This window comes from Anopheles moucheti, chromosome 3 (genome assembly GCF_943734755.1).
Source record: "Anopheles moucheti chromosome 3, idAnoMoucSN_F20_07, whole genome shotgun sequence".
Classification (NCBI taxonomy): Eukaryota; Metazoa; Arthropoda; class Insecta; order Diptera; family Culicidae; genus Anopheles; species Anopheles moucheti.
In genome coordinates this window covers 27,428,587-27,453,481 of record NC_069141.1, presented here as the reverse complement: position 1 = coordinate 27,453,481, position 24,895 = coordinate 27,428,587, and the positions used below count along the sequence as shown (strand labels likewise).

At 44.7% G+C, this 24,895-nt stretch overlaps 4 protein-coding genes across 4 annotated transcripts; all 4 read left to right on the top strand.

Annotated features, from left to right (window-relative positions):
- The first annotated feature begins 240 nt into the window (after positions 1 to 240).
- On the top strand, positions 241 to 3,344 carry LOC128305724 (pre-mRNA-splicing factor ATP-dependent RNA helicase DHX16). The gene is made up of 4 exons (XM_053043311.1): positions 241 to 336; positions 405 to 1,696; positions 1,758 to 1,872; positions 1,939 to 3,344. Exons 2-4 carry the CDS (start codon positions 410 to 412, stop codon positions 3,216 to 3,218), a joined length of 2,682 nt encoding a protein of 893 aa, XP_052899271.1. The 5' UTR covers positions 241 to 336; positions 405 to 409; the 3' UTR covers positions 3,219 to 3,344.
- A 1,905-nt stretch (positions 3,345 to 5,249) lies between these two features.
- On the top strand, positions 5,250 to 6,515 carry LOC128302634 (uncharacterized). The gene is made up of 4 exons (XM_053039498.1): positions 5,250 to 5,531; positions 5,636 to 5,731; positions 6,165 to 6,355; positions 6,425 to 6,515. The coding sequence occupies exons 1-4, from the start codon at positions 5,250 to 5,252 to the stop codon at positions 6,513 to 6,515; spliced, it is 660 nt and encodes a 219-aa protein (XP_052895458.1).
- Positions 6,516 to 10,821: 4,306 nt separating this feature from the next.
- Positions 10,822 to 15,853, top strand: LOC128305726 (aromatic-L-amino-acid decarboxylase-like). Its single transcript, XM_053043312.1, has 5 exons — positions 10,822 to 11,035; positions 11,335 to 11,420; positions 13,931 to 14,165; positions 14,250 to 14,499; positions 14,584 to 15,853. The coding sequence occupies exons 1-5, from the start codon at positions 11,012 to 11,014 to the stop codon at positions 15,453 to 15,455; spliced, it is 1,467 nt and encodes a 488-aa protein (XP_052899272.1). The 5' UTR covers positions 10,822 to 11,011; the 3' UTR covers positions 15,456 to 15,853.
- Positions 15,854 to 20,064: 4,211 nt separating this feature from the next.
- LOC128304215 (3,4-dihydroxyphenylacetaldehyde synthase-like) lies at positions 20,065 to 21,831 on the top strand. Its single transcript, XM_053041377.1, has 3 exons — positions 20,065 to 20,153; positions 20,262 to 20,496; positions 20,566 to 21,831. Exons 1-3 carry the CDS (start codon positions 20,065 to 20,067, stop codon positions 21,829 to 21,831), a joined length of 1,590 nt encoding a protein of 529 aa, XP_052897337.1.
- Positions 21,832 to 24,895: the final 3,064 nt, after the last annotated feature.

Below are 24,895 nucleotides of genomic sequence, written 5' to 3'. Positions count from 1 at the left end.
ATCAGAATGGATTAGACTATGCTCTGGAAATTGCTGCTTGTGCAGCGATAATCCAACAATCATAATATTTATTTTTTATGCTTGCCACAAGCATAACTGGAATATGTTTCACAATGCTTTACAACGCACATTGTGTGTTTGTTGCGTCCGACGTCGACTAGACCACTGCGTAAGTTGGTTGTCAAAAATGTTAAATGTGCTTCCTTCACCTGCCACCTCTATTCACCTTGGGCTTACTGCAAGTATGTAAACAATAGAAGCCGTTCATCTCGCCGGTACGTGTTGGTTTGGTCTATCACATATTTATGATTCTAGTGTTCTAGAGGTAACTAGCAGGTGATTATTGTCAACCAAGTGCTTGTATTTTGTGATTATTGCTTTTTAAAATGAATTTGCTTTTTTAGAAAACATGAGCAAACACTCCAGACACCGTAAATCCTGGTCCTCCGAAGACAGCAGCGAAGAAGATGAGGAGCGTCGGCGGGATCTTAAGGAGCGCGATGAGTTTGCGAAACGATTAAAGCAACGAGACGAAGGTCAAACGCGCAATGTAGCATCGGCTTCCGGCAACAGAGGCTATGCGGATGCTGCCAAACGGCTCAAACTCGAAACGGAAGACAGAGAAAAACTTCTACCACAGCTGCGCGTCCAATCCCGACGGCAGTACCTGGAGAAGCGCAAAGAAGATAAGGTTGCGGAGCTCGAGGCGGACATTCGGGATGATGAATATTTGTTTCCGGATGCCGATATTACCGAGCGAGAGCGGCGAGATCGCGAGTACAAGAAAAATTTGCTTCAAATCGCTAGAGAACATGACAAAGCTCGTGAATTGGAGCGCGTACAGCGCTATCGTATGCCGAAGGATGTTAAGAAAGGTGAAATGGAGGAGTACGTCGAGGTGGACGAACGGGAACGAATGCCCCACTCGGAGCAGAAGAAATGGGAAGCGGAACAGCTCGCTTCGGCGGTGTACAAGTTTGGTTCGAAGGATGCCAAAGAACGGGCTGCCCAGCAGGAAGAGTACGAGCTGCTTCTCGACGAGCAGATCGATTTCATCCAAGCGCTGCAAATGGGCGGTACGAAGGAAAAAGATGGCAAGCGTGAGATTAGCGAGGCAGAGAAGAAAAAGATGACCATAGAGGAAACGCAAAAATCGCTTCCTATCTATCCGTTCAAGGAGGATTTGATTGCGGCCATCAATGAGCATCAAATTCTGATCATTGAAGGTGAGACGGGTTCCGGCAAAACGACACAGATCCCCCAATACCTGTACGAGGCAGGGTTTACGAACGATGGTAAAAAGATCGGATGCACCCAGCCTCGGCGTGTTGCGGCCATGTCAGTGGCTGCCCGCGTTGCCGAGGAAATGAGTGTCAAGCTGGGAAATGAGGTTGGCTACAGCATTCGATTTGAGGACTGTACAACGGAACGTACCGTCATAAAGTACATGACGGACGGTACGCTTCATCGCGAGTTCCTTTCCGAGCCCGATCTGGCAACGTACCGCGTTATGATCATTGATGAGGCTCACGAGCGCACACTGCACACGGACATTCTGTTTGGTTTGGTGAAAGATATTGCTCGCTTTCGGAAGGATCTGAAGCTGCTTATATCCAGCGCAACATTGGATGCGGAGAAGTTTTCCGATTTTTTCGATAAAGCTCCTATTTTTCGAATTCCCGGCCGACGTTATCCGGTGAGTGTGTTTATTCTGACTCGATTGACGATTCACTTGAATAACCAATTCCTCATTGTAGGTCGACATATTTTACACGAAAGCTCCCGAAGCCGATTACATTGACGCTTGCGTGGTTTCCGTACTGCAAATACACGCCACACAACCGCTGGGCGATATTTTAGTCTTTTTAACTGGTATACTTATGTGAAATTGCACTATTACGTGCCTTCATTAATCCCACAATCCGTTTTGATTTGCAGGTCAGGAAGAAATTGAAGCCTGTCAGGAAATGCTACAGGATCGGGTTAAACGTTTGGGATCGAAGCTAAAAGAATTAATCATTCTACCCATTTACGCCAATCTGCCCTCCGATATGCAGGCCAAAATCTTCGAACCCACACCACCGAACGCCCGGAAAGTGATTTTGGCCACAAACATTGCCGAAACGTCGCTCACGATCGATAATATCATCTACGTGATCGATCCCGGCTTTGCAAAGCAGAACAATTTTAACTCTCGCACAGGAATGGAAACACTGCTGGTGGTTCCAATTTCCAAGGCATCCGCCAATCAACGAGCTGGTCGTGCAGGGCGCGTTGCGCCTGGAAAATGCTTCCGACTTTATACGGCCTGGGCTTACAACAATGAGCTGGAAGATAACACTGTGCCCGAAATTCAGCGAATCAATCTGGGAAATGCTGTGCTGATGTTGAAGACGCTTGGAATCCACGACTTATTACACTTCGACTTTCTTGATCCTCCGCCACACCAAACGTTAATCCTGGCACTGGAACAGCTGTACGCACTCGGTGCACTGAATCACCATGGAGAGCTGACGAAGCTGGGACGACGAATGGCCGAATTTCCGGTCGATCCAATGATGGGGAAAATGTTGCTTGCTAGCGAAAAGTACAAATGTTCCGAAGAGATAGTGACGATTGCTGCCATGCTGTCGGTAAATGGTGCGATATTTTACCGCCCGAAGGATAAAATTATTCACGCAGATACGGCGCGTAAAAACTTTAACCATCGGAACGGTGATCACCTGAGTCTCATGCAGGTGTATAACCAATGGGTAGAATCGGACTACAGTACGCAGTGGTGCTATGAGAATTTTATCCAGTATCGTTCGATGAAACGTGCGCGTGACGTACGAGAACAACTGGTAGGACTAATGCAGCGGGTGGAGATAGAAATGGTCTCCTCCGTAACGGAAACGACCAATATTCGGAAAGCGATTACAGCTGGCTACTTCTACCACGTGGCACGTCTTTCCAAGGGTGGAAACTACAAAACGGTCAAACACAATCAGGACGTTATGATTCATCCCAACTCGGCACTGTTTGAAGATTTGCCACGGTGGTTGCTCTACCACGAGCTGGTTTTTACGACGAAAGAGTTTATGCGCTCAGTCATCGATATTGAGAGCAAGTGGTTGCTGGAGGTTGCACCGCACTATTACAAACCGAAGGAGCTGGAAGATCCGACCAACAAAAAGATGCCAAAAACCGTTGGTCGTTCGGCACCGACGGAAAAATAAAGGATGCACTTTTTCCGTTTTTCAGCTATTATTTTACAACATTGTTTTTTTTAGACATTGATTGTACAAAGACAGCTCGAATGGGCAAAACTGGAACTGATTATTGTAATCCTAAATGTGGCAATACACAGTACTTTCCTCAAATCTTTCACCACGTTTTGCGGGGGTATTTATGCATTATGATGACATATTACTCAATCACGGCAGAGTGCGGTAGGATCTCTTAAGTGAATACTGCACAATGCACTTGGAGGACATGGAAACATTGATTTACTCATATTGATAGTAAGCTAAATAGAAAGAGTGAAAGCTTTAGAAATTTCTTTGGTATATTTGAGAGGAAAATGATTAGAAAGATTTGTGGAAAGCACCACGAGCTGATGCTGTAGTTGGTTCTCACGACAGGACCGGTAAAAAATCTCGTTCGGAACGTTCCTCGCAGAAAGGACTAATTCAGAACTTCCACAAAGCATGGTTTATGCTATTAACAAAAGACGTTGCCAATAAGCAACAGACATCAGGAACAAAGGCAGCTATTGTTCATTAGAAACACTATTCAACGAAGGCGGACTTGTCTACATTCAGTTCATGCAACAAGTGTATCAGAATTTTTATCTTTAATTCCTCTGTATTACGCAAACTTTAATTTCTAGAAGAATGTATCATGTTTTGCTCTGAACAAATAAATCCGAATTGAATAGCCATTGATCGTTAGTTTAAAGCGTAAGTAGACATAAAATTACTTCAATTCTCTAGTTTGTCGCGGTGCTTGTTTTGATGAACCAGCTCAAAACGTTTAACATAAATAAAACCCAGATAAAATACAAAGCAAGCAATCAGCCCCCACTTCCCTAATAACCCGTTTTCCTAGTGGTCCAACTATCATGCTGGTCTAATCCACTCAACGTCAACCTCTTTCCAGTCGAGAGGATAATGATGGGACGCTGATGATTCAACTCGTCCATCAATCTTTATCGCTGCTACTACTTCACTGTTCGTTTTATCATCGTGCTCCCTATCGTAACATTATTCCTGTATTCAACGTACATGCCGGTACGATAAAATTTCTGCACGATGTTAAACGTACACTGAGAACGCATCAGAAATCCCATCCCTTACTAGTGCCCCATTCAACAAGTGGGAATTCGTGAGGATGCGGATGGAATCCTTCGTTTCCTTTTTTTTCTCTTTGTCGCTGCCGTTCTGGTTGCTCTTCACAACGAGAAAAGAAGATGAGTAAACACAATTTTACGTTTCGCACTGGGAATGGGTTTCCGGTGAGTGGGACAGAGAGTCCTTCCTTGTCGACCTTTTTCTCTTCAAATGGGAAACTAAGAAGAATTCTGGCGGTTCCTTCGCAAAGACGGCTCCTTCTCTGGCTCTGATTTCATCGTGTGATTTCACGTCCTTTCCTTCGCCTTCTAGCTCCTCACATGCTAAAGCACTTACTGTTATTCATTTTCCCTCTTCCGTTGGAAAGACCCTTCCAGCACAAACACTGCGCTAGCTTTTCCAGAGGTTTATCATTCATTCAGAACGTTTCCCCCGATAGGACACACTGGGGAAAGGAAAGACATAGACAATTGGCAAAATTAAGCGCTTGGATAGCACCTTACGTCCTAGCTCACGACTCTCCGGCACGCTTCGTTAGGGTGTCTTTTTGCAATCGGCATCGTCGGATTTGGGTCGATATATCACGATTTTGCAACAGCTAAAAAATAACATCCACCAGCACTTTAACTTCAACACGAACCACAGAGAAGGAATCAATGTTGGACTGCATAACCTCGAACATGAACTCTTAACCTACAAACAGGTGTGTAACCTTGCACTAATGTATCTTTTGTTGATTGACAGTCGAAACCCTTCATCTTGGCAATATCATAAAAGCAGCACAAAGTAGCCACAGACACACAGGGATTAAAAAACCATTGAGGAACAAACTCGTTTAAACCGCGTACGTGTGTCGAACTAATCGGGAAGAAATCCGTCGTCAGCTGGTTAGTATTCCGGTCTGCCGGATACAGAGAAATGGTACCAAACTGTGAAACCTACATTCGTTGCTCCTGGACCTTCCGGTTTATCTGCCTGGCGCTACCGTTAATCATACACCTACGAGCCAGTAGTGCGCTCGATTATGTGCACGGTAAGCCGAGTTCCGTTGCCATGGAGCCAGATGTTACTTCCGCCATTTTCATCGTCAGTACAAGTCTGGCGCTTGGACGAATTCTAGCGAGCATTATTCCATTCTACGTCGACGAACAGCAGACGATGACGTTGCAGGTACAAACCTTGCTAATTTGTCTAACCTTGGTAAGGATTAAAGATTGGTCCCCGTCGGATCCTCCCCGATATTCGCGAGGGAGTTTAAAATACTTAATAATTATCTCATGCCTATTGGGGATTCCCTTCCGTAGATGCTTGCGAATATTGTGTTCTGTGATTTGGCATTGCGCTTAATATGGATTCCAATACAGTACGCGCTGTGGTGGTTGTGCAAGCACAAAATATTGGTAAGCATAGCATTACAGGTAACTGATAGGATTTCTTTAACTTTATGCGTATGTGCCACGAAACACATTAACGGCATATTTATTTCAAACAACGTATCGCCATGTTAATGATCGCATTAGCATTGACCTGATGGAAATCCGGAAGTCGCTTTGACACCTTAAAATTTACTTCCACTTTACTCCTTCCATTGCACCAAAGGTGCATATTTTCCCTTTCGTCTCGATACATCAAAGCAGGCTAGTCCATATTCTCGTTAGATCCATTCACCCATTAGAAAGTGTCGTGTTGTACGATCCAAAAGATTATATTTTTTGTGAGTTCTACTTTCTATTCCAATATCCGAAGAATTATGAGCCATAATTCGTATTTACAGGTTTCAAAGCTTCAATTTTCTTCATGTGATGGTTTTGTGTGTTTATCTCTTTCTTGTAGACGCTATTTGTGAAGGCATTTTTATTCTTTGTCAAAGATTACGCACTGCTTCGTCCGTACTATTTGAAGGCTTTGGCGGTTTCCGCATCTAAGCGAGGCTTTCATTTTTTACGGCTAGTGACGGTTTTGCAAATTCTAAACTCAGTTCTTTTACGACTGGAGAGATATCCCATGAAAACAGTTGTCGAAAGGTAGGTGCAATCTGTCACAATTTTAATTGTTTGTAACATTTCACAACTAACCCGTTATTTTGCTTGCAGAAATTCTCCAACACCATCGTGTGAAGTGCCGGAAGGAACGCACGTAGCTAATGTGCAGGATAAAGACCTTATAACAGATCCATCGAATTAAATGTCTTCCAACATTTCGTTAATTTTTGCCTTAGCAATACATTTTTGCTATAAAATTCCAGTGTTTGTGCTGCCCGGATCATTGCGGCAGCTATGCAGTACACCTAACTGCATGTTTCGAAAAGTCCTAATCGCAGTGTCTTGCGTCATTTGGCTGTCACAGTTCACCATCTTTCCAGCTCAATATCACCGACAACTTCCGCTGTGCGTGCAAGTTATTGTCGAATCGCTGTTCAATGTGGCCATTATCGAGGCGATATTCTTCTTTATATGGGCTGCTATTGAGTATCACATCTCGAAGGCAATAGAAACGCTTAAGACATTAAGCGTCTATCAGGACGCTGGAGGTGATATTGTCATTCAGGCACTGCTTACAATAATAGCTTTTGCTATACTGTACTTCAGCACAACCGGGACTGGCTACTGGCAAACTTTTAAATCGAAAGTATTTGGTATTGCATTGAGCGAAGAGACAGCTGACTTATTGGCTCTTCAAATGACCCAAGAGCTAATGTTGGCCCAGAATGATGTGCCTGTAAAGCAGCGCAGAAAGCGTAAGACTAGGTCGCGTTCCACGTCTAGAAGATCGAGGCGTACAAGATCCACGTCGAGAAGAACAAAACAGACGCGGAGCAATTAATAAAATTCAGATTAATTTTAATATTTGTAATGCAACGTATTCCTTTTTGAGCCCTGAAGGAAGCCCCACCGGGACTTTAAATCTCAAGTGAACAGTGAATTGAATGCCTAGGAATGACTGCGGAAGGAATGATTCTGTAGGGTATTAAATGTGAAAAACTTATCACTCTTTACCATTACGAGCGCTAGCTACATGCTGAATCCCAATTTCAAATATTACCTTAACTGCTAGTAAGCCTCATATTATCTATCCACTGCCCTGTGCGCCCATTCTCCAAAGCATTCAATCACGTGAGGATATAAAACCTGCCTCCCATTACCCTCGCTAGACGGCGATTTACACTTATGCTGTTACGAGCACACTTGACTCAGATTTTCCGACTGTAGCACCGGGGTCAATCCCACCTAATTTCCACCTCATTCATATGGATGCGGTGTTTTAACCCGCATCATGTGGAAAGTGTTTCCCTTACCTCCACCAGCCTCGTGCGTGCGTGTCGTGTCTCTCTGCATCTGTTGCGTTCCATTCGCCCATTGTATTAAGCCGAATGTTTTCTCCCCCAAAACGTTTCAGCAGCACATGCTCATGCTGAATGAACGAAGGACGTTTCGGTTCTGCTCATGGCACATATTATGCTGGAAGCTTTCGTGTCCTCGATCTAGAACTCTGCCTTGTCTAGCCACTGAGCCAGTGGCGAGCAAACTACCGGTGAGGTTTTAATGTTATTGATGTTAAAATTACTATTATTATTGTTGAATATTACTTGTTTAACACCGTTTAGCCTGTATTGGTTTTCTTCCAACAATTCCAAATTTCATTTTTTTGTATCATTAAATAACCATTGAATAAAGCATACTTATTATAGATAACTTATTACATAAATAATGCTAATAAATTGGAAAATGTAGATATGCAGCAAAGCGCAGTTGCGCAATAGCAATATAGAAAAATGCATTTAACATTAATAGAATATCTAAACCAATTTATTGATTAATTGATTTAGATTTGAGACATGAGATATATTAAAATGTACTTACTTGCCAGGCCTACAGTTGTTTTTCGGCCATTCCTCACTGCAGAAGCGCTTGAATATACTGATGAACTTATCCATTTGTGGCGAACATGAACCTAAAAAAAAACAAAACAAAATTGTAGAGATGTTATAACGTAATAAAAGTGCGTAAAATACAATTGATAAAATATTCTAACAAATTTTCCATTTTGTGATCGGTAGGTTGTTCACCCCTGACTTCAAACGCCCGTTAAATTATGTTCAAATATAATATTGTTTTCAATTAGCCGTATTTCTATTTGCGCCAAAAATATTCGCTTCACACCGCTCCGTCTAGGTGTACAAGCCATTACCCGTGTGTAACTGACTAGCATACACATTCTGCCCCTGGTGCAAACGGTGCAAAATGCATTAATGTGGTCCGAAAATGTGGCTCCCTTCCAGACAAACGCTCGTTCGCGAACGAATTAGTGACCGCCGGCGCCTTCGGTCGGTCGTGAGCGATATGCGTGAGCATGCGAGTGCGCGACTTCGGCCGAGTCTCGAACCGACTTTCGGAGTGGGTGCGCTTTAAAAGCTCGTCACGGTCACCGTTCAGCTTCATTCATCAGCATCACTCGGTCGACAGTGGAACGTGGTCCGCGCGTACACGAGCACTATTCCATCAACTGGCCCCCGCCCGACGCAGTGGTACGTAACCTTTCCTACACATTCCCTTATCGCGCCAAGTGCTGTGTGTATGTGTGTTTGAGTGAGTGTGCTTGCAAGGCTGCCGAGGATACGATAGAAGAGGTAAAATCTCGGTGAAGTGTTTTCCCACATTTTCCGACCACGGTGGCCCTCTGCGTACTCAAAGCGTCTCACTTATCGTCATCGTTGTCCCGACAGACCCGACAAAAAGCCATACCTATCCGGTTCCGGTACGTTTAGTGAGTGTGCTTTGTGTGACTGTGATTGTTCAAAGGTTCTGGAAGTAAAACGGAAAAATAGCACCTCCTTTCCATTATCCTTCCATTAACGCCGGCCAAGTCGCGGGCGGGCAGAAAAGTGATTCCTTTTTCACGCTCCAATAAATCGTTCGCTTCGTTCATTTCCTTCCAGCAACGTGTCACGTGCAGTACGGCAAGTTCCCGAGTAGCTTTAAATACGTCCTAGTGCTTACGAGTGATATAGCATAGCAGTAAGTATCTACGCTTATACTATCAACGGTGATTTGTGCTAACGTTTAACATTTTGTGGTGGTGGATTTGCATCAACAAGTGTGTGCCGGAATTCGAATCCCAAACCCGAGGTCAACCGGTCTCCGGTCTGGAGATAGAAACAATTCTTCTGCTGCCTGCTTTTCCACTAAACTGGTTCCCGTCCAGGCAGTAGTTTCATTCTGTGAGTGTCAGTGGAGAAGCCTTCCGGTGGAGGCCATTGATCATTGGTCACGAATGCACTGCGTTCGCTTTCACACGAAGCCAATATCGCGACCTTAGAACGTTTGCAAGCCAACCGCAGGAATAAAGTGACTGGTGCTAGTATTTTTTTTGGGTAGGATTTCTTCATGCAGTGAGACCAATTTTGATCTCGTTCTCTGGTCACGACCAGTTCCACCAGTTCTGTGTGGTTGCTGCTGTTTTTTTTTTTTTCACTATTTGCCAATTTCATTTTGTGATCGTATAACGCGCATCAAGGTTGCCCTCCATCTTTACCAACGTGTGCAGATCCCGAGGACTTTGCGAAGGTTCACCGGAACTGAAAGTGTTTGCAGCTGCATTCCATCGTCCGTGCTACAGTTAGAGACGTGTGTGTTGTGTGTGTTTTTTTTTTGTGCACAAGTAGAATGTAATGTTTCCGTTCCGTTCTGTGGGGAGTAAAGGAAAGCATGAAACATTCGAAAAGCAACCAATCATAGACACTGCGGGGTGTCCCAACAAGGACTTTGCTATTAATATGTTGCATCGTAAAGATTGCTTAATGGGGCGCTAGAATGAAGCGAATGAATCGAAAAAATCGGCAGACAGTGTGGGTCTCGAATGAAGAACGGTTACGTGAAGTAATACATTTTTGCACAACCTTTGCATCCATTCATCGTACACGTTAGCGGACTACAATCTTCCGTAAATCGAAACAATTACAACGGGTATTATCTGTCACGCACAAATAACCACAAACCATTTCCAGCTGATGATAGTGTCTTGAATGTAATCTTCTCGCAAACTCATGCCATTAGAAATAAAAATACTTCTCTATGAGCTGATAAGAAATCAATACCATGGAGCAGGTTGATATTGAATGCTAATTTTGTTAACCTGCGCTGAACGTAAGGCACAATCATTTTAGTCGCCCGATCGAAACAATCTCACGGTGCCCGAACGGCATAGAGGAACAGGAATAGAAGAAGGCATCGTAACTCAATTATCTTCAAATAGCTATCGCATCGGTAGAGCTGTGACACTCAAAGCAGCCAAATCGTGGTTGCTATAAAATATCAAAAACTTCAAACTCAATTAAACCCCGAACGGAGGCTGGGACCATGGGCCATCATTTTATCGACCCTGCTCTTTTTCGAGAAACGAAATGTGGATTTATTGGTGTGTTCGTGCCATACTGTCCGTCATCGGTGTCTCGCGTGAGAAGTGTGGAATATTAACAGCACTCCGAACGCCACACACAGTCGGTTGTCGGTCGTATTGGGGAAAAGCAAGGCTTTTTTTTAGTGTGTTTAGGCTTTTTTTTTGCATCAAAACGAAGCGTCATCTATTGTGGTTCTAAAACAAAAAAGTGTTTCTGTTAACTTTTATACATTTTGCTTTTACATTATCTGTTGTTGCGTTTGTTGTATAGCATTATTATCAAGATGCCTGTTCCCTGCGAAAAACGAGTAACTATCAAGCATCAGTTTTGCATTTAACTCTACCATGTTGTTTCAACCCGTTCAACTATATTATTTTCTCTTCTATTGCACGCTCGATGTACTATACACTAACAATCTTCAATTTGCCTCGTTTTCTACTAACAGACAATAGAATGGATACTAACCCACACAACATTCCAACTGTTGTAAGTAAAACGAAACACTAACAAACCTCTCTAACCACACTAAATGGCAGTTTCTAGCTAATTACTGATTTATCCCGTCTTCCGTAACTAATATACCGTCTTCTTCGCGCATTTACACAGACCGAAATGCAGGCGCCAGAGTTCAAGGACTTTGCGAAGGAGATGGTCGATTACATCTCCAACTATCTCGAGAACATCCGTGAAAGGTAAGTGTAGCCTCAGCAGCCATTGTATCATTTCTCATTCGATCCGATCTGTGGCTGTGGCTGGGTGTGCGTGTGATGTGTCGAAATTATCACCTCCTGTGATCGTACGCTGCTCCTGATGTGGGTGATCTGCCGCACAAATGCCGGCAGTGTGAATTCCCGCGTATTAATGTTTGGAAATCCACCGGCTGCCACAGCACAGGATCGGGGAAATACCACCGATAGACGCGCACTCGGAGAAACACCGAAACCGGTTAGATTGACGCATGGGAACTAGTATTCCTGACCTATCGTACATTTTACTGTCAACGATACGACACGTGCATTCGAAACACTTTCGACCCAAATTTAAATCGCACAAAACACACTGGCGATCGTTCCGTTGGTTTGGTTTTTTTTCAAGCTGGCACGTTGCAGTGTCAGCCGCTCGCAAAACAATTCGCGCGATCGTCAATCGAGTGTGGCGAGACCGGCGGTAAATTGTTAACAATCACCGATCAAGGTTAGGCCGTTGTGGTTTCCTTCCACTCGTGGGTTTTGCTGTGGAAGAAATCGCTAACCTCGTCCATTGCGTTGATGTTGTGTCATTTCTTATTCGACCGATGGAAAGGAAGGAAAATTAAAAACATACCCCAACTCATCGGTTCCGTTTGATGGCCTCTTAGAATATCGCTTGGTTAGAAACGATCGGGCTAGCAGTAGCTATACCACGCAATAAAGAAGGTTGTACTAATTGCCCTGTATACGAGGTACGATCGGCCAACGTCCTCACATCCGCTGCTCACTGTCAGATTAGTGAAACACTCACGGTCATGGATTTGCTTTCCATCGTACGTTGCCGGTGACACCTGCGATCACTACACCAAGGTTACACAGTCGATCGGATAATATCGCCCAGCGAAACTTTGGAGATATAGTTGGTTTATTGCCCGTAAGTCTTGACTGTTTGTTGACTTTTGCTTACGAAAGACAAATAGCAAACATGAATTCCGACCAAAAACACAAAGATTGTTCTAGGCGATTAGTGAAATAAATGCCTAGAACCGGCTCGGATGGCATAGCTTAGCGTTCTCTTTGCTTGCTTGCGTAATAACATTGATTAACGATGGATATTCTCAAGGACAACCAAAAGCACGACGCCTCGGATGGGGATCGCGGTTTACAGTTGTTGCCGGGTTATAAGTTTGTCGATGGGTTTCAATTTGAACGAAGGAGAGACAAGATTTGTATGCCCAGCCGTGTGAGTGGCTATTGGCTACCCTTTAGCAGGGCACATCTATGAGCGTGTGTTCTATTATTCGTTGAGATACAAATACCAGATTCGGAAACGATGGGATCGCCGAACACGAGTTATGAGTTGCAGAAAACAGGGCCCTTTTTTATCTCTATATTCGTCCGTATGTTGCATATCAATCAAACGCCAGCATGCGAATTGTGAAATCGGAGTTAAAAAAAGCCCACTGGACCATGATCTCACGAATTATTTATGTTAAACTGTTGTAAACCAATCCAATCGTGCGATCGGTACCTTTTCGTACATGACTTGATCATGGGGAGATCAAGGATTTGTACCGTCCATTCGCACCGGAAACAGCCAACATTGATCACGAAATGGTCCAAATGCAACGGAAGGGCGACATCGATCGATCGAACAACCTTCATGAGCACGTTCAGTCACCATGGCAACCGCAGGCAAACTCGGCCCGAACCAGACAAGTGCAACAAGTACCAATGAATGATGATTAATGCAAACGCGACAGCTAATGAGTTGCATGGACATAAAACAATAGGAATTCGTAACTAACCTCCGACACGAAACGTTAGCACAAATCTAGTTTCTCTCAAGCCCCCCCAGGCAAGTCAAGTTCAACTACTCATCCACTCGCTTTCGGTAGCTACTACTAGGCTAAATACGTCGCACAAAGTCTTACCCAAAAAAAACCGGCCAGACCCCGAAAGGCGTGCTCAAAATCAAGATGAAGGTCTGCGCAAAAAATATACAGGTGTGCGCACACGCATAGCAACAAAAAAAATAACGCAGTAACATAAAAATGTCTGACACTACGCGGACAAGAATTGCGCAAAAGCCCACAATGTGGCGGGTGAGATTCTTGCCCTCCCCCCATGAGGCTCGTTCAACCGTGCCATTGCCAACCGTCGTCAATCGGTGTGTTTCATTCGTGAGATTTTATTCCGCGACGATTGGAAGGAGAGTATTTTTTGAGTAATGACCGGTACACCTACACTACCACCTCCACACAACGACCCCACAGCGGTCGTCCATCGGAAGGTGTGAGGTTTTGCAACATGCCAACATGTTGCATGCCGTTTTGAACATGACCTGAATCGGGCACCTTTGTCTGATTTTAGATGCACATAAAAACGCATACATCCAATCAATTTTCCAGCGGCATGTTGCGGTGACCCTCAGACGCCAGTTCTTAGACGATGCCGGGTAACAGGGGCAACACACATTATAACTTTTGTTGTTCTTCTTTTTTTCCTTGCAGACGTGTTTTACCAACCGTACAGCCGGGCTATCTGCGGCCGCTCATCCCCGATGAAGCGCCGCAGCAGCCGGAAAAGTGGGAAGATGTGATGGCCGACGTCGAGCGGGTTATTATGCCGGGCGTTACGCACTGGCACAGCCCGAAGTTCCACGCGTACTTCCCCACGGCCAACTCTTATCCGGCGATCGTGGCTGATATGTTGAGCGGTGCCATCGCTTGTATTGGTTTTACTTGGGTAAGTGCCTTGATGGTGGATTTTTCCCTGCATAAGAGCCAATGACTGATGAACACAATTCTTGTCACAATTCCTTCGTTTCAGATTGCTAGTCCCGCTTGTACAGAGCTAGAAGTGGTAATGCTGGATTGGCTGGGCAAGATGTTGGACCTTCCGAATGAGTTCCTGGCGTGTTCCGGTGGACAGGGTGGTGGTGTTATCCAAGGTACCGCCAGTGAGGCCACTCTTGTTGCCCTGCTCGGTGCTAAGGCGAAGGCAATGAAGCGTGCCAAGGAGGAACATCCCGAATGGGACGATCATACCATCGTGTCAAAGCTGGTCGGATACACATCCAGTGAGTATGACTCCCCAAAAAAGCCTTACAGGAGTACGGCTATGTTTCTAGTTCTAATGCCAATGTCTATTTCTTTTGCCATAGATCAATCGCACTCCTCGGTGGAGCGTGCCGGTTTGCTCGGAGGCGTGAAGCTGCGTGGCCTGAAAGCGGACGATAACCTAAAGCTGCGCGGTGAAACGCTCGAAAAAGCCATCAAGGAAGATCTCGAAGCGGGACTGATTCCGTTCTACGTGGTGGCCACGCTCGGCACGACCAACACCTGCGCATTCGATCGACTTGATGAGATCGGCCCGGTCGCCAATCGGTACAACGTCTGGGTGCACGTTGATGCAGCCTATGCCGGATCGGCCTTCATATGTCCAGAGTATCGCTACCTGATGAAGGGTATCGAGACGGCCGATTCGTTCAACTTCAACCCGCACAAGTGGATGCTGGTGAACTTTGACTGCAGCGCCATGTGGCTGAAGGAGCCGTACTGGATTGTGAACGCGTTCAATGTGGATCCGCTCTACCTGAAGCACGACATGCAGGGTTCCGCACCGGACTACCGCCACTGGCAGATTCCGCTCGGTCGTCGCTTCCGTGCGCTCAAGCTGTGGTTCGTGCTGCGGCTGTACGGTGTGGACAATCTGCAGGCCCACATCCGGCGTCACTGCGGGTTCGCGAAGCAGTTCGAAGCGCTGTGCTGTGCGGATGACCGTTTCGAGATTTTCGGCGAGGTGCAGATGGGTCTCGTGTGCTTCAAGCTGAAGGGCTCGAACGAGCTGAACGAGGCACTGCTCAAGCGCATCAACGGTCGCGGTAACATTCATCTGGTTCCGTCCAAGGTGAACGATGTGTACTTCCTGCGTATGGCGGTGTGTTCGCGCTTCACCGAGACGTCCGACATCGACTACTCGTGGAAGGAGGTGTCGGCGGCCGCTGATGAGCTGCTGGCCGAACAGAAGAAGTAAACAGCGCGCTTCGAGCTAGAAGCTGATCGCGCCTGTCCTCATCCTCCTGTGCAAGAATCGCAACCCTCGTTTCCTCCTCTCCTCGTTAAGTTTTTAACTAATATGAACGTTTAATTTATTTATCAAACGAACAAAACAAACATGAACACATCCCGTACAACAAGTATTACAGGGACCAGGGTGTACGGGAAGCGCTGGTGGTTCGACTACCACCTCGGGACTCATTCGCGTGGCAATCAAACACAAATACCAGGCAATAATGATAACGAAAACAATAAATACGATACAATGAACAAGTTAGTGATGTTCTATGCTTATGAATACCTTGCGACCGTATTGATGTTCGATGTTATACTGTTCTAACCGTTGAGCAGATAATAAAGTTTAAGGCATACCATTCCGAAGGAAAGTTGTTTACAGAACTTATACTTACCACAAAGAAATCAACCTATATCGTTTGGTTTGCACTATTCTTACACATTTCTTTGAACTGATCCTTTCACTATTTACACACTGATCATGCACGCGGAACCTAAAACACTACACAAAACTGCACAATTCTAAACCAATCAGATTCATCAATTTGTTGATTTTGTACTAGGAATAGCCTTTCCAATAACTATTTATTATAGAAATGTAACTACATTAACACAAACACCTACAATACTTAAAAATTTTAAAGCTAGCTTCACACACTTGCTGTTAGTAGAAATGCGTTTATTTTTGTATGGAAACAATTTGACAGCTGTGGTGAATTGGTAAAGATGGTGAATTGGTAAAGGTGGTGAATTGGTATCGGTGGTGAATAGCAGGTTGCATAGAGCTTAGGGGAAGTTTATTTCCAAGCTTTTCGCCTGAAAGTATGCAAAGCAAAAGAGCGTCAAATACACGTCATTTAGAAGTGGGTGTATGATATGGGAAAAGTTGTAGAAAAACAGCTTTTAATATGAAGTTGTTTATTTCGTACTCCGGTTTTCATTACATTTTATCATTGTGTCAAATCATTTACCAAAAAAAGCTACGCAAAAATAGATTCAAACATTGAATTATTTCCAACATGAGCCATCAATGGGGAATTTCAAAGATGTTCTAGAGATACGTATAGAAACATATAAAACGTGGAAATGTTCTTGCAATTGGTAGCTCCCATAGAAAAAAAGCTTCCGTACTTAAAAAACGATTTTTAAATGCTTACTAATTGGCTTTAATTTACATTTAATATTTATAAAATACGCAGTCTGACCATTCGTACAACCATTCTCAAATATTTATTTGGTTGTTTTACGTCGTATCACGCAATGTTAAATTCAAACAACGGAAACGTATGCAAATGCAAGGGCAGGAACCAAAAAAAATTAACCATCGCCACACTTAAGCATGGTATCGACGCAAGAAAAATCGATTGATTTTTTGTCATGTTCACGTTTCACGCGCTTGGCACGGGCTGACGGTGAATGCAATTCCGAATGCACGATGCAATTACATCAACGAGCTTGCCGGATCGCAATAAAAATCCCTTCGGGAGTGTTTCCTATTCCCTCGGCACCGGCATACCTTTGCCGAAGCGATTGGTTTGCCGTGCCCGGAAGTGGGTGAATGTGTTTGACTTTCCACCATTCTACCAAACCGCAAGAAACACACTCGAAACTCGAAAAAGAAAAACCAAAAACCAACAGGAACCCATTTTCCGAATTGGACCTTACGTCAATAATTCAAAAAAAACGTGCAATAAAAATGGACAAACGATTTGCCGTTTAATTGCATTTCTGTTGTTTGTTTTAGCCCCGTTAACGCCCGAGTGCCGATGTACGGTTTGCGCTCGAATGTTGCAAATTGAAACATTTTGGTAGTGTGACTTTAAAAGGTTTTAGTTACACGTATTATACAATTTCTTTTTTCAATTCATTAGGCTATCGTTGCCTTGTTTTTTTCTTTCTTGAAGTTTGTAATATATTACACATGTAAATTAATTGGTACGCTTTTATCTCTCCCTCTGTAACATAACAACACATCGCTGGTTTAACAAAAAAAAACATTCCCTCTGTTTGGGTCCCAGAGCCGCGAAATGTCCGCACAGAAAAAAAGAAACCTCGGTCCACTTAATTTACAGTTACCGGTTTCGGGGTTTTCTGTTTGTTTACACCCGACCCCAAAAACAGCTCAACAAAAAAACATTGGCGGTCAGCTGTTCGGTAGAATATGATACAATTCCCGTCCCAGGTTGCATCATTAATATGATCGCGCTGATTAAATCATTTCCGGTAGTCCGGTGGATCAACTCTGGTGGAAATTCCGCACAGTTAAATAAGGAATGGCACGAAATATATGTTGGATGCGTGAAAAAACGCAGCTAGATCACTCGAATTCAGTGTCGAACGCCACTGCCCAAGTTTGATGTGGGGGTGAAAAGAAAAAAAATGGAAAAAAGACACCCTCGAGTGTGGTACAGCCCTTCAAATTAACCTCACAAAACGTAGAGTTCAAGATTATCTCAACAACGAAGCCTGCTTCAGAAATGGGCGCCTGTTAACACCTTTAAACCCATAAAGTACGACCGAACAGAAACGACACATGACGCAGCGTGTTTTTGTGTGCATTTTGTTTTGGTTTTTGTTTTCTCGATCACTTACACTTACCGCTACTCGAAAAACAGACGAGCCTCTTCAAATCCCAATGGAAGTTTGGGATGACTTTCGATTTTATTTGCAGCGCTGTTGTTGACCAAACATATTCGGCAGCCGCTTCGTGAGATAATTGCTGCCCTGTCCGCGACGTTAAAGTCTGTGCTTTCGATGCGATCGTGCGATCCTGCACGCTAGGAGTGGGGCGAATTTTGGATTCCTTTTTATTTTCCACGCCTGCAGCATCCACCATGGGTGCTTGGATGGACAAATGAAGCGATGGCACTTTATCTATCGTTAAGTTCACTAAAGAACAGAGGAATGTGCTTGATTTTTTTTTTGTTTCGTTAGAACGGCCTGGCCGTATCGACTTATTTTACTACGTAGCCGGATGGTCAGTCCTTGCTACGGGGGATTGGTCCGGATGGGATTTGGTCCGGACCGTTCGTGTGAAGATCGGTTCCGCTACCGTCATGCCACCGGGCCGCTCCAGGAATGTGCTTGATAATAGTAAGCAATAAAGCAATAAATAAAGCTATTAATCACACATCATAGCTTAACGGACTTCAATCAAAGTTACAAAAAGTTACGTTACAAAACAATTATCAGAATTACGAATTTAAATTAAAAATAAATTGTAATCTCGTTAAATTGGAAAGAATCTTCCAACGTAGTAAGCAATAATTAGCCTGATTTTAGAGTACATTCAAGAAGGTATTATCTAGAAAAAACGGCTCTGTATATGTAGATCTAATTAATCCAATCAATTAATTATAAGACGATGCTGCTTGTACTATGTTCTTCATGTTTTGAGGTATAAGCGAAGGTGAAGGCAGAAAATGTTCGAATGAAATTATTGTCCCAACCTTTAACTTTACAATTGCATTATTTCTGTCCACCGGTGCATCCCACTGTATAGCTCATCCTCATCGTCTCTCATCGTTGGCCTGCTCTCGTCCGTGCCTGTAACCGTTCAATAATGACGCTGATGGAGATCAATCAATTAGCATACGAAGCCCTCCCCTAATAATGTCTCGTTTTTACACCACACCGACCCGGCCACCGGGAGGATAGAAAGTTTTCCGGCAATTCTCGAACCCACTCGACACGGTGGCGGAACGGCAAAACGGGAACATTTTAATGAGCGCCGAATTTTATGTGAGCAGTTTTGGATGGTCTTGTTGTTATTATTATTATGATGTGTGTGTGTGTGTTACTTCCCTTTCCCGCGTACACGCATATGTCATAACCAGTCGAAAACAATACCAACGCCTCGCACGTCCAACGATCCCCAATGTCGCGATCTCGCGGACAGGTAGATGACCGGTCAACCTGTCTGGGAAACGGTGGAAAGACAAAACCCGGTGCCATCCTCAAGTCCGATGTGCTTGAGTGAGGATGCTCTTCAGAATGCAAGCACGGCCGTCGCGGCATGGGTGAGCTTTCTTGCTCCAGCGACCCCGGGGAGCCGTCCCAGTCTCGTCCCAGGTCCCCCACTGCTGGGGTTGGCAGCTCTGTAGCAGTGCTGGTTGTTGATGTTATCATTATTGTTGTTTGCTGATGCTGCGTTTGGTGCGAAAACGGTACACGGGGGAAACGTTGGACAACACTTCCTGCTCTGGCCCCAGTGTCGCTGCGGAACCCTGGGGAACCTCAAGAGGAAGGGAGGAAGTGTGTTTTGGAGCAGTTCGATGTGGCTACGAAGGAAGGGATTGCGCATAAATAAGCCTTGCCGTTACCTGAAGATCCTCAGTCTCCGGTAAGGTACGATCCAGTGCGGACAACGACGAGCAGTGCAACAAAAACCGTCAACCCGATCGGGATAACAGTGCAATCTGTAAGAAGTTCTTGTGATGCTAAAGCTATACCATAAGCGTGTCTAAACGGTTCGGAGTGTCTACATGTGCAAACTGATTGATCTTCCGCAGTGCAGTGTAAAGTGGATTCCGAAGTAGTGAAAATTCAAGCGTGAATTCCCTCGATACAGCATGGCAAACATGGACATTAATGAGTTTCGCGAGTTCGGACGAGCCGCGATCGATTTCGTAGCGGACTATCTGGAGAATATACGGGATAGGTGTGTGCTTGAGGATTATTTGTTTTGTTTCTCGAATCGCTAAAGAACTCGGATGTGATCGTGTGATCTTGAACTCAAGTTAATGATGTGCGCATTTTCAACCAACAGGGATGTATTGCCATCGGTGGAACCTGGCTATCTGCACGATATGCTACCGGGAGAGTTGCAGAATGAGCCCGAAGATTGGAAAACCATCATGGAAGACTTCAAACGGTGCATTCTACCGGGACTAACCCACTGGCAGTCACCTCACTTTCACGCGTTCTATCCCTCCCAAACTTCATACTCGTCGATCGTGGGCGAAACACTAGCGGCGGGACTGGGCGTCGTCGGATTCAGTTGGGTAAGTTGATGGAGGCTCTCGCTTTCTCCATTCAATCCATAAACCGGCAAATCGGATGTCTTTCCACAGATCTGCAGTCCCGTCTGTACCGAGCTGGAGGTGATCATGATGAACTGGTTGGGACAGCTGTTGAATCTTCCCAAATCGTTCCTGAATTGTGACGAAGGTAATGGTGGTGGCATCATCCAAGGCTCGGCCAGTGAGTCCATTCTCGTAGCGGTGTTGGCTGGTCGCGAACAGGCCGTCCGGCGTCTGCGCGTCCAGCACCCGGATCTAACGGAGGCGGAAATTCGTGGACGTTTGGTTGCGTACACGAGCGATCAGAGCAACAGTGCGGTCGAGAAGGCGGGCATTCTGGGTGCGATCAAGATGCGCTTACTGCCGGCCGATGATACCGGCATCCTGCGTGGATCTACCTTCATCCGGGCGGTGGAGGAAGACGTTGCCGATGGGCTGTTTCCGGTGGTTTGCGTCGCTACGCTTGGCACCACGGGTACCTGCGCCTACGATAACCTGGCCGAAATTGGTCCGTACTGTAACGAGCACAACATCTGGCTGCATATCGATGCGGCGTACGCCGGTGCGGCCCTGTGTCTGCCCGAGTACACGCACATCATGAAGGGTGCCGAAAGGGCCGATTCGCTCAACTTCAACCTGCACAAGTGGATGTTTGTCAACTTTGACTGTTGCGCGATGTGGTTTAAAGATGCGGGCTCGGTAACGAAGTCTTTCAGCGTCGACCGGATCTACCTGCAGCATCAGTTCCAGGGACACAGCAAAGCACCGGACTATCGGCACTGGCAGATACAGCTCGGTCGTCGATTCCGCTCGCTCAAGGTTTGGATTACGCTGCGCACGATGGGTGCGGCGAAGATTCGGGATCTGATTCGCTTCCACATCCAGCTGGCAAATCGCTTCGAGGAGTACGTACGCACGGACGATCGGTTCGAGGTGGTCTGTTCCACGCTGGCCCTCGTGTGCTTCCGGCTGAAAGGTGACGACGCACGGTCCAAGCAGCTGCTGGACAACATCACCAAGCGCAAGAAAATCTTCATGATACCGGCCACGTACCAGGGGAAGTTTATTATCCGCTTCATGATCTGCGGAATTGATCCCCAGATGCACGACATCGAGTACGCTTGGGATGAGGTTCGAACGCAGACCGATCTGCTGCTGGGTGTGGATCATAACCGCAACCAGTTTGTAAGCGCGGAGCTAGAGCAGGAAAGCAAACCGGCCCCGGCGGAACCGAAGCAGTACGAGAAGTGCTCCGAGATTGGCAAGATCACGGAAAGTTTAACCGGGATTATGATTTCCAATGAAAAGGGTCAGTAAGGTGCGGCATTGTATTACCTCACCCGTAGTATTAAGAGTTCCTTCCGCTTTAGCTGATAACAAAACATCGATAGTTCCGGTCATTAATTTGTACCAGAATTTGCAATTCTAATGTTTTTGATAGTACACCGAACCATTCACATCTTCATGCAATATAAATAAAGCTTGTTTCGTATGCATATAGCCATTAAAAAGAAAAACACTCGCACAACACTTTCAACACGGGTAGCAACACTATTCCAAAGCAAGCGACACACATTTCTGCTATCATCGCATTAGTAAATCTCCCCAAAAACCCTCTTTTCGTACTGTTTGTTTATTTATGGCTCGTGTTTGGCTCGTCACAGTGAGCAAACATGGCTTGGGCTAGCAGTTGTTGCTAAACCGAGGGCTCGGTAAAAAGTGTGTCCGTTTGTCAACGAAACAAACGCAACAGTAAACAATTTTCTTGCTAAAGAAAATGTCAAGTAGATCCGTTTCTTCGCGAGTATCCCCATCTCTCCACGGAGTGTGGGATAATAAATAATAAAACCATGCCACCGTGCCCAAAACAGTCCCAGCAAAAGTTTGGTCCTCCTCCATCCGGACTTGGACGATAATTTGTTCGTCGGTTTTCTGCACAGTTCTTGGGCTGAAGCCATGACGAATGCGGAAGGAGCAGTTAAGCCGGCCCGCATCAACAGAACCGTGATCACCGTTGGTATTGGTGGCTAAATGGTGTCTCATTTGTTTTGCCACTCAGCTTCTACCCCCTGGCAGTCATTCCGGCCACCGGTGTGCGAAACGAACATCAAACTTTGCCCGGCAGCGGCGGTTGGCAAAGGAAAAACTTGCAAATCACCCGTACATTTATCATCCGTTCTTCTAGCGAGGCAATAGTTCTCGCAGGGATTCGAAAGTGGCCGTAAGCGGCTATATTTTTTTTCATTCTAAAAAATGAAGGTTTCGTTGTTTGTGCAAGCGTACTAGTGAGGAGCTGGGCTGAATTCCATGACAAAGTGAATGGAATCAGTAGATTCGATCCAAGTGTGCAAGGGGATAAAGCTCTAAACTCTAAACTAAAATCCTAAGTAACCTTGGGGCTCTAACGGAGCGGGAGTTCTGGGAAATGTGGGATCTTGTTGTTCTCGATAAGACATCCAACGACAGCGTGAGTTATGTGTACTTCCCGTGTGCAAATAGTAATCTTTCCAAGGATGGTAGAATGTAGGAAACGAAAGGCACATCGTGTACGAACGTTCTTTCAGTTATTTTTCTGTCCCCCAAGCGTGTGTAGGATGTGCTTTCTTTACGCTACGGTTTTGTTTTTCTCCCCGTTCGGTGGAAAACCCCACGCGGTTTCTCGAAGTAAAAATGATTGAGAATTTCCCACTCCCGCCTTTTAAAAGTCACCCGCCAATCTGCCAATGTTTACGAAAGGTGAACTTTTCATACAACGTGAAACGTGTGCGCAAACAGTAAGCATTATCCACTCTCTGCCTAGCGCTGTACAGGCTCCAGGGCTCGGCAACCCCACCAACCACCACAGTCGCCATGACGATTGACAAAACCCTCGACGGTGCCGGTGGAGAATGGGGGGGGGGGATAACATGGGGACAAACAAGAAAGAAAAGATGGTGAATGTTTTCTTTCCCTTCAGCCCCACCCTTGTACACTCTTTGCTTAGTTCACATAAAATGTCAACATGGTTCCATTTCCTGTGCAAATAGTTAATGCCGTACAGGGATATCCTGCCCCTGCCATGTGCCACACCGGGAGCTGATACCGTCCGTAGCGAAAGGAACAAAACCACTCTGCACATGCTTTTTTAGCTTCGGTGGTTGAAGCAGAAAGGGAAAACTAACGCTGTGTATCCTTTCTTATTTTATGGTGAAAAAAAAAACCCCACCACTCTCAGTACACGCTCCCGGCGTAACCCCGGATAAATGGAATTCTTTAATTCAGATTGACGTACGGAAAAGTGTTGGGGCTAAGGTTTTCTTTTACGACCAAAAAAAAACCTTCATGAACGCTTAAAGTGATGTTTGCATCTTTAATGTAGATAAATTATTTCAGCTTACAAGTTTGTATGGTAACTTTGGTAACTTTGGATTATAAGAGTAGAAATATATAGTTGGAGTTGTTACAAATGTAACTTTTACTAGGTTTAAAAGTGAGTAAAGTGTAGTGATTGGAACTTTTACTAATCCCTTTGACGAATAACCGAATTTACCAATAAAAGCGAACAATCATGCAGATGCAGTGATAATTTAAAGAAATATGAATCAATACACCTTTCGTACATTTTTTATTGAATACTGGTATCAATGTAGCTCTATCCCTTTATACCTTTTTAACTAAAAATTCGGTTAATCATGTAAAAAATTAATTGATTAATTTGGGATTAATAGCTGAAAGCTGCGCTACCAAAAGCAATAGTGTTTGTATTTGATTGACTTCAGTATTATTTATTTTATTACCGTGCATTATTTAAAATTAACCTAGGGAACTGAGTTGACTATTCAGACAATTATAGTAGCTTTGTGTTAACAGCCTATGGGATCTTTGAGTTTAGATAATGGACAACTGGAATTCACATCACAAGAGGTCATAATCTACGCTTTTACTACCAAATCTTAATAGGAGATAAGAAATGATATCCGTACATCTATATCAAACACAGAAAAGAGTTTGCATCTACAGGAGATACACTAACATCCTGAGAGTTAAACCTGATCAGTATCTAAATAAATTCTGATAAATTATCATTAGAAATTCCAGAGCCCGGATAACGAAGAGCTATTGGTAACCAGATACGCTAGAGTCGTCTTTTTCAATAACCACGTTTGCACAGTTTCCATGATTTTAATAAATCTGGAATAGCAATCATAGCCTTCGTAATATTATTGCAACAATAGCGAAAAAAACACTCCTCAAATCAATTAATTAAACTTCCCTTTTTCCCCTTTCTGTAGCATGAAAACATGACAATTAATAGCCTGCCCAATTCTAATGTCCTACCCCAATCGAATGCTGTCCATATAAACTAAATATTCCATTCTTGAAAACGAATTGACATTTGCTG